This window comes from Belonocnema kinseyi, chromosome 4, assembly GCF_010883055.1.
Source record: "Belonocnema kinseyi isolate 2016_QV_RU_SX_M_011 chromosome 4, B_treatae_v1, whole genome shotgun sequence".
Classification (NCBI taxonomy): domain Eukaryota; kingdom Metazoa; phylum Arthropoda; class Insecta; order Hymenoptera; family Cynipidae; genus Belonocnema; species Belonocnema kinseyi.
The window spans coordinates 18893991-18904294 of NC_046660.1; the positions used below are offsets into that span (position 1 = coordinate 18893991).

At 27.9% G+C, this 10304-nt stretch overlaps 1 protein-coding gene across 1 annotated transcript in view; it reads left to right on the top strand.

The window, feature by feature from the left end:
• Positions 1-3086: 3086 nt before the first annotated feature.
• Positions 3087-10304, top strand: part of LOC117172179 — a 214053-nt gene continuing 206835 nt past the window's right edge. Inside the window, exon 1 of the mRNA XM_033360011.1 lies at positions 3087-3887. Coding sequence (XP_033215902.1) covers positions 3623-3887 — 265 coding nt within the window. The 5' untranslated portion in view covers positions 3087-3622. The remainder of the gene's footprint in view (positions 3888-10304) is intronic.

A 10304-nucleotide genomic window follows, 5' to 3' on the forward strand; every position in this document is an offset into this window, starting at 1 on the left:
TGTAGGGTTTTAGTTGAAAAGTCAACTGTTTGGTTCAGCGTTCTTCAATTTTATTAAAAATTTGACTTTTTTGTAGTAAATAATTATTTCTGTTAAAAAACCCTTGTTTTTTAGTTAAAAATTCAAATTCAACTTTTTTGTTCAGAATTCTTGAATTTTGTTATAAATTCATCTTTTTTGGAAGTGAATTAATATTTTTGTTCAAAAATATTTTTATTTTAATTGAAAGTTCAACTTTTTGGTTCAGAATTCTTGAATTTTGTTAAAAATTCATCTTTTTTGGAAGTGAATTAATATTTTCGTTCAAAAATGTTTTTATTTTAATTGAAAGTTCAACTTTTTGGTCAAGAGTACTTAAATTTGAATGAAAATGTCTCTCTTTTGGTAGTAAATTAATATTTTTTTTAACGTATCTTTTTTAGTTAAAAATTCACCTTTGTGATTGAAATTCTTAAATTTTATTAAAATTTTGTCTTTTTTTGTAGAGAATTAATGTTTTTGTATTAAAAATTAAAATTTTTTGTTAAGAATTTTTGAATTTTGTTAAAAATTCATCTTTTTTGGTAATAAATTAATATATATTTTTTTGTTGCAGAGTTTTAGTTGAAAATTCAACTCTTTAGTTCAGCATTCTTCAATTTTATTAAAAATTTGTCTTTTTTGTAGTAAATTAATATTTTTGTTAAAAACCTTCTTTTTTAATTAAAATTCAACTTTTTTGTTCAGAATTCTTGAATTTTGTTATAAATTCATTTTTCCTGTAGTAAATTAATATTTTTGTGAAAAAATGTTTTTGTTTTAATTGAAAGTTCAACCTTTGGTCAAGAGTTCTTAAATTTGAATGAAAATGTCTCTCGTTTGGCAGTAAATTAATCTTTTTTTTAAAGTGTATCTTTCTTAATTAAAGATTCAACTTTGTGACTGAGGATTCTTAAATTTAATTAAAATTTCGACTTGTTTTGTAGTAAATTAATGTTTTTGTTCTGAAAATTAATACTTTTTGTTTAGAATTCTTGAATTTTGTTAAAAATTCGTCTCTTTTGATAGCAAATTAACGTTTTTTGTTTAAAAGTGCATCTTTTTTAGTTCAAAATTCAACTTTTTGCTTCAGAATAATTTAATACTAAATACTAAAATTTTTTAAAATTTAACAACTAGGTTCCAAGGGTGAACTATTTTCTTGAAAATTAAAAAAACTCCTTCTTTTTTAAAAATTCAACCTCTTCATTGAAAATTTATCTTTTTTGGTCGTAAATTAATATATATTTTTTTTAATGTAGGGCTTTAGTTGAAAAGTCTACTGTTTGGTTCAGCGTTCTTCAGTTTTATTAAAAATTTAACTTTTTTGTAGTAAATAATTATTTCTGTTAAAAATCCTTGTTTTTTAGTTAAAAATTCAACTTTTTTGTACAGAATTCTTGAATTTTGTTATAGAATCATCTTTTTGGTAGTGAATTAATATTTTTGTTCAAAAATGTTTTTTTTTTTTAATTGAAAGTTCAACTTTTTGGTCGAGATTTCTTAAATTTGAATGGAAATTCCTCTCTTTTGTTATTAAATTAGTCTTTTTGTTTCAAAGTGTATGTTTTGTAGTTAAAAATTCAACTTTATGGTTGAGGATTCTTAAATTTAACAAAACTTTCGTCTTGTTTTGTAATAAATTAATGTTTCTGTTTAAAAATTAATATTTTTGTTTAGGATTCTTGAATGTTGTTAAAAATTCGGGTTCTTCGGTAGAAAATACATCGCTTTGGTTAAAAATTTAACAAACAGTTTTAAAGTTCAACTACTTTCTTAAAAATAAAAAAAAGTTCTTCTTTCTTGAAAATTTAACTTTTTGGTTGAGAATTCTTGAATAGTATTGAAAATTCGTCTTCTTTAGCAGAAAATTAATTTTTTTGTTTAAAAATTCATCTCTTTTAGTTGAAAACTAAACTTTTTAGTTGGGAATTCTCTAATTTTGTGAACAATTCGTTTTTTTTTTGTAGAAAATTAATCTTTTTGTTTAAAAGTTGATCCTTTTGGTTAATAATTTAACAACTAGGTTTTAAAGTTAAACTACAATCTTAAAAATTCATTTCTTTGTTTAAAAATTGAACTGTTTTATTGAAAATTCGCTTTTTGTTGTTGAAAAATTACATTGGTAATTGAAAATTTACCTATTCCTTTTTTTGTTGAAAATGGTTCTATTCAAGTAAAAAGTCATCTTTTTGTTAGAATTGAACTATTTGGTTAAAAACTCGTTTGTTTAAAATTAATCTATTTTAATTACAAATTCAACTATTGGGTTAGACAGATTTGAACACTTACTCTGAAAATCACGTATTGATTTTGATTTTTGATTCATTATCGAAGTATATAATTCACCACAGATTGACAGACAATATAGGCATATTGGCAAACTTGATTCGCTATAAACACGCAAAAATCAGTATAAACGAAAAATCGGGTTATACCTAAAGGCTACTCTACTATCGAATGGGGGGGGGGGGGGGGGGTGTCAAAATAAACGGTTGTCATCAAGGGGGTGGGGCGGTGTCAGAAATCGACAAAAATTGGTAATATAGATTATGAATGATCCCTAAGACGATTTTTTAACAAAAGAGTTTCATTTTGAACCGAAAAGGATGTCTTTATGTAAATCGTTAAATTCTCAATCAAATAAAAAAATTGCGACTGAAAAGATAATCTTCATGATTAAGTTTTTGCAAATTCGGAAAAATTACGTACATGCGTGAAGGACCCCCTACCCCCCCCCCCCTACCTTGAAAAATCCTAAAAACTTGTCCCCCCCCCCCCGGACTTTTTATTAATTCCAAACGAAAACATTATTTACTCGACTTTACGGTCTACGAACTAGACAGTCCGAAGAGTCCGAGCTCAGGGAACCTGGAAGAAGGGGGGCATGGTTCAATTTTTTAATGAAGTCAATTAATTCACGAGGACGCTGGCCGTGCACGGAAGCGTTATTCACCACGGAAAAAGTAGTCACGACGTCGAAGACTCGGCGGCGCCTGCGTCGCTTAATGACGTCATTGGTGAACCGGGCAGTCAGTGGAGTAGACATTCAGTCTCGGCGTAGCGCTCACGGAGTACAGATGTGGGATGAAACACGAGAATAGTGCGGGTCTTGATTGATAATAGAAAAGGGAACTCAAAAGTTTCCAGTCACATAAATCCGATTCAAAAATTATTCTGAAAATTATCCGGAAAGGGGTAAACAATAAACCGGAAGTTGAGGGTTCCAAAAATTGGATCTGGAGTCAGGCACGAGGTCCGTTAATCGCGAGTGATTCGTTGGGAGTGAAGAATAGAGGGGTAGTTCCCCAGGGAAATCCTTAGTGCGCGCGCGTTCGATCCCTGAAAAGGTCGCGACGCCCGAGTCGAACTCAAGCGTCCCTGACAAAGGGAAACGACTTTCCCCTTTAGAATACTATTTTCTCCCATTCAGAAAAAAGTGGCTTCTTAATTTTTGCTCTAGGGCGGAAAATCCCTTGGAGGTGTTTTGGGGCGGAAGTTGCACTCCTGAGTGTATTTCGTCGATTTTTGTTTGAATTTTGTGTTGGTGCGGGAAGTTGGGTTTATTTTTTTGAAGTGACGGATCGACCGTGACTATGAGAGGATGAGTTGCACAGTGAAGATCTCGAGCGCCAAGACCTGGAGCGGATCGCAAAGGAAGATAAATTCGGTCGCGGAGGAGACGACGGTGTGTCCCCTATCAGGAAATGTGGGTGGATCTCCTCAAGGACAAAAGACGGTTTCTCCGAGGCCGGTCAAGTCCATCGCAGTGAAAAAAGGCGAGGACACGACGAAACTCCTCAAATATATTGATGAGAATGTCATTGGCAAGAATGGAACCTTTTTCGGACCATTCGGACGCAGGAAAGGTCAGTAGGACAATATCGACTTTGTAGAGACCTAGACAAACCCGCATTGTCGCGCTATACTGACAGCTGTTTTACTTTTTAATTTTATTCTGTGGGTTTTATTCTGGTCGGAAAAAACAATACCCTATTTAAGTGAGGGACGAAGAACAATTGACAGGCTGTCCAGAGCCTTGAAAACCTTAAAAATCTGTCCTCACAGCAATAAAATATCTCGGGGATGACCCGTCGGATATCCTGCAAGACGGTAATTAGGATGTCCCCAAAATAGCCCAGAGGTATCCCCAAGATAGCCCAGAGGTATCCCCAAGATAGCCCAGAGGTATCCCCCAGATAGTCCAGATATGCCCCTAAGATATCCGGGATGTCTAGGGGACGTTTATGGGATATTTAAATGTCCTATTGACATTCCAGATACCGTGGGATATCTCTGGGACGATTTGAGAGATAAATGGGGTCGAGTGGGATATCCCTCTTTATCTTATAGCTAGGAGGGTCGATATCTGGAATTTTTCACGAGAATCTTTTATTCTTGTTTGCTGAATTGATCACCTCCTAATTTATGTTTTGAAATTCAGTATCAAATTTCTGCGGAGAAAAAATGAAAGAATATCAATTGTTCTAATTATTTAGCTACATGTCTGATCAAAGTCAGTATTTATCTACTTAGTGAAGCAATAATATATTATTTTTTATCTTTTCTAATTAGGTCCTATCTGTCTTTATATGTTTACCTTTAATATCACAATATCTTTTTCGGGCGAGTTTTAAAATGTAGACTGTCTGACTCAACCTGGAACGCACCTACTTTTTAATAAATCGGTTTTGATTATTTTTTTCACTGATTAGGTCTATTTTTTTATGTGTCATAATATTTCAATTATTTTCGAAAGGTCTGGCTAAAGCTGGTGTATTTCTACTGGTTCAAAAAACTTAATTCTTACTTTTCAATCTTTTGCACACTTTCCCCTGTGAAAAAATGTACAACTTTTGATTTATGAAAATCATGATTACTTAACTTGGCCATGATTTCGCATATAAAATTCAAACTTCTGGCGAGTCTTATTTGCAAATAAATTTTGTTGTTAAATTTTTTTAATTCGTCTATGTTTGGCTTGAATATTTCTCTATTTGTTTAAAAATTCAACTACTTTATTTAAATTAATTAAACAGCTTTCTGTCAGAATTAAAATTTGGTCTAGTTTAAATTTTATATCTTTGGTTGCAAATTAACTATTTTGTCAACCATTTACTTTTCATTTAAAATTGATCCTTTTTAGTTGAAAATTTTATCTTTTATGGTAGAAAAATAATGTTCGTTGAAAATTCATTTTACTGTTCGAAAATTGAAGCATACTATCTTATTTAAAATTTGCTTCATTTTCAATTGAAAATTAATTTCTTTTAAAGGAAAATTTAACGCAAACATTTTTGGTTGAATGCTTATTTTCTTTAGTTGAAAATGCAACTATTTGGTCATAAATTTACTTCTTTCGTGAGATTTAATATTTTTCAGTCAAAAATTTAGCTGTATTGCAGAAAATTATTATTTTTTTTTGTTAAAAATTAAAATACTTTCTTGTTAAAAATTCGTTTTGTTTGGTTGAATTTAACTAGTTAAAAATTAGTTCTTCAAACTGAAAACTGTTAGAAATTTGTTGATTTTTTTGGTGTTGAAAATGTAACGATTCCATTCTAAATTAAAAATTCAACGCTTTCATGGAAAATTTAGCTTTATCGACTGAAAATTAATTTTTTCCGATCTAAAAGTCAACCTTTTTCTAAAAAATTCACATTTTCGCCTTAAAAACTAAATTATTTTCTTCAAAATTTGTATATTTGTTTAGAAAATTAACATTTTTTGTTAGAAATGTATTTATTTGGTTGAGGATTCTAATTTTTGTTAAATTCGTAATTTTCATTGAATTAAACTGGTTGCTAATTCGTTTATTTGTTGTTACAAATAATAATTATTTTCACTGTTCCATTTTTGATTGGAAAGTTATATCTTTTAGTTGGATATTTAACAATTTCGTTGAAAAATCATCATTTTGTCGAGGACTCAACTCTTTTGTTAAAATTTGCCTTTTTTATTTTAATTCAATTAGCGAAATTTTGTTGTTGTTGAATTTTAATTTTTTTAAAGCAAATTTAACTCCTCCATTTTTGTTTGGAAACTTATATCTTTTAATTGAAAATTTAAATATATCGTTGAAAATTTCCTTTTTTACAGGAATTCAACTAGCTGAAATTCGTTCTTCTCTTTGTTGAAACTTTATTTTCTTAAATTAAAATTTAACAATTACATTCTTATTTGTAATTTCAACTCTTTCGTTGAAATATCACTTTCTTTGATTAAAAAATTAATTTTTTATTAAAAATTTTTCTTCTGATTTAAAAGTCAAACTTTTTTCTAAAAATCGTACTTTTTGGCGGGAAAAGTGAACTATTTTGTTCAAAATTCGTCTATTTGGTTTAGAATTTAATTAATTTTTCAACATTCGCCTTTTTTCGTTGAAGATAATATAATAAATATTTCTTAGGATTAACCTCCTTGGCTGAAATTTTAACTATTCTATTCTTAGAAAATTAATCTTCCGGATTAAAAAAATCATCTTCTTCGATTAACCTTTTTGTTAAATATTCTTTTTTTAAGATTTAAAATTTTAGTAGAATTTTTATCTCTTTTGTTCAAACGTAGCTATTTTGTGATTTTTTAAAATTATTTGGGAATTGATTTGTTTAATAAAAATGGAATTATTTCATTTTTTGTTAGAAACTTATATTTTTTGGTTCAAAATTAATGTCTTTTGATAAAAATGTACGTATTTTATTGAAAATTCTTCTTTTGATAGAAAATTAATCTTCTTGGTTGAAAATTCATCTTTGTAGGTTAACAGTTCAGCTATTTGGTAAAAAATTCGTCCCTTGTTGAAAATTCATCTTTATGGTAGAAAAGTCATTTTTTTGTGGAAAATTCATCTCTCTTAGCTGAAACTGATGTTTCTTGTAGGGATTCAAACGAAATTAGGGGAATTTTTGTATATTTACGAATTATTTCGAGAAATTTATGATAATTTGGCTCAAAACTAAGCTCAGTCAAAAAAGTACAGTAAGATAATTAGGCTGCGAAGCCATAATGTCAAAATTATGTGTTAATAATATTTTATACAGAGAAGAACGAAAAGAGACTTAACGAAATTTTCGTTAAGTCTCTTTTTGTTACTTTAGACATAAAATTTTACAGAAAGACAATTTTCAGATTGTGCATCCTTAGCTGCATTATTTTCTAGTAATTTTTTATACTTAGCATAGTTTGCAGGTAAATGATATTAAATTTACATAAATAATTGACAAATATAAAAAATGCCCCTTAATTTCGTTCGAATCCGTGGTTTTTTTTTCGAAAATTCACATCTATTAGAAAAAATGCGTCGTTTTGGCTATGGTCCATTGATTTATTTGTATTTGCGTGTAAGACGATTATTTTGTTTTTGTTCTTTTGTTCGAGGAATTGTGTTGTAGAACGTGTGAAACACGGATCTTATGCGATAGGAAGCCCTTAAGATGCTCGGATACTCTGTAAGAGGGTCAGAGGTTCAGGTTTTGTGCGAAGCTCGAGAATCGATTGAATCAAGCACGTGCTGCTAACGATAAGATGATTGGCCGAAAATAATGTGAATCATTGATGTCAGACTAAAATACCAACTAGCCTTGTAACGTTTTAAACTGTTCTAGAACACATCTGAGGCTCTTCGCGAATCTCAGAGTGGCTAATGTTATAAACTTTTACTTTCTTTGCACAACCGAAAAATTAAATAATTATAATAACAATAACTGTAAAAAATAATCAAAATATAAAATTATTATTTATACAAAATTTTCGATCAAATCTATTTCAAATCAGGCAGGTTTTACACTAGAGTGGCCTAAAAACATAAATTATTTTTTTCTTTGCCTCAACCCTTTATTTTTTTATTTCGTGTGAAAATAACTTAGCAATTTTTTATTTAATTTAAATAATTAAAATTTAAGAAACCACCATAAAACGTTTCTATTGAAATTTGAAGAAAATCCTAAATAAGAAAAAAATTCTTTTTTGTACAAAAATAAAAAAGAGGAAAGAAAAATAAGAAAGCAACCAACTAAATCCCCTAACTTCTCCTTTTTTCATCTTTTGCATTTTTATTATTATCGAATAACAATTAAAAAAACATTTGTCAAAAATAATCTGTCACCCGAGAATCAAAAAAACTATTTTTTTTTTTATTTTCGTCAAAGAAAGATTTTCTTTTCTTTTTGAGGAAAATTTTTATCTTTTCAAGAATTCTGTACATTAAAAATTTTCTTATTGCTTTTTATGTAAAATAACAAAATAAGTTATGTAGCCGAAATAATTTATCCTCTAAAGTAAAAACTCACCCTCGATATTTTAATTCATTTGTAATTTCTTTGGTTATTTACTGGCGCCCCCCCCCCCCTTCAAGAAAAGCAACGTAGCCCAAAATTCAATCAAAATGTAAGAAAGAGGTTGATTTTTCACGAAAATTAGGAATTAATTTAGGAATTAATTTTTTAAATAAAGTAAATGTAAATACCACATATAATGAAACATAAAAAATATTGAATTTTTAAAAAAATACATTAATTTTCTACCAGATAGTTGAATTTTCGATATTGAAAGGATAAATTTTTAACCAAAAACAGAATATTGCAATATTCAGATGACAAAATCAAAATTTTTAACAAAAAATGTATTTTCAATAAAAGACATCAATTTTCAACCAAATTGTTAAGGTATGAAGCTGAAATGACGAATTTTGTACAAAACGGTTGAATTTTCAAATAATAAAATATTATATTTCAATAGAAAGTTAATTTTCTGTCCAAAAGTTAAAGTTTAATAAAAAGAGTTTCATTTTTAACCAAACTGTTAAATTTAAACCAAAAATATAAATTTTCAAGAGAATAGTTTATTCTCACCCAAATAGTTTAATTTTCTACTAAATTGTTGAATCCTTCTTCAAGTTAGATTAATTTACACCTAAAAAGTTGCATTTTTAATAAAAAGTGATGAATTTTCAACCATTATGGTTAATTCTTGACCTAAAAAAACGACTCTTGAACAAAATTGTTAAATTATTATTCAAAAGGGGATTTTTTCAGCAAAAGATTAAATGTCTACCAAAAAAGACAAAATTTCAACTAAATGCGTTATATTTTAAACAAAATTGTTAAATTTAAAAGACAAAGTGATAAATCATCTACCAAATAGTTGAATTTTCATTCAAAAAAAAAAATTTTTTAACAAAAGGTTAAAATCTATCAAAAAGTTGAATTTTCGTCAAAATAATTTAATTTTTAACCAGAAATAGTTAAATTTTCAACGAACGAGAGGACGAATCTTAAAAAAATATGAATTTGTAACAAGCTAGTTGAACTTTCAACCAAGCAGTTGAATTTTCAACTAAAAAATATGAATTTTTAACCGAATAGTTAAATATTCAATAGAAAATATGGGTTTTTAACAAAGAAGTTAATTTTCTATCAAAAAGTTATATTTTCATCAAAATAGTTTAATTTTTAACGAAAAATTTAATTTTCAAACGTTAGTTTAATTTTCTACGAAAATGATAAATCTGCAACCAAACCAGATTAAATTAGACCCAAGCAATTGCAATTTTAATAAAAAAGGATGAGTTTGAAACCAAGGAAATAATTTTAGACCAAATAAGGCGAATTCTTAACAAATTAAATCAATTTTTAATTAGAAAAGACCAATTTTCAATACAAAAAATTGCAACTTTCAACTAAAAAAAGACTAGTAACATTGTTTATTATAAAAGATTAATTTACGAAAATAGTTCAACTTTCAAGCCAAGTAATGAGATTTTCAACGAGCAAAATTGATTTTCTACAAAAAATACGAATTTTCAACAAAATAGATGGATTTTCGACTGAACAGTTGCATTTACAAACCCAAAACAAATTTTTTAGAAGAGAGTGGCATTTCCAAATAAAAAAGATAAATTTTAACCCAAAATTGGAATAGTTGCATTTTCAGTTCAATAAATTGAATTTTCAAAAAAGGAGTTAAATTTCTAAAAAAAAAAGATTTTCCAGAATAGAGAGAAAAATTATTTAAACTAAATTCTTGAATTTTCAAGCCAAAAAATGAATATTTATTCGATTTGTTGAATTTTATAAAAAAAAATATGATTATAAACCCAAAAAGTGGAATTTCCCAAAAAAATGTTGATTTTCAATAGTTAAATTTTGAATCAGAGATGAATCTACAATAACCAAAAATTTATTTTTAACAAAGTAGTTCAACTTTTAAACAACAGAAAAAAAGAATTCTTTTTATTTTATCATCAGAAAACATACTAAATGTAATCTAAGCTCGTATTACTTTCACTG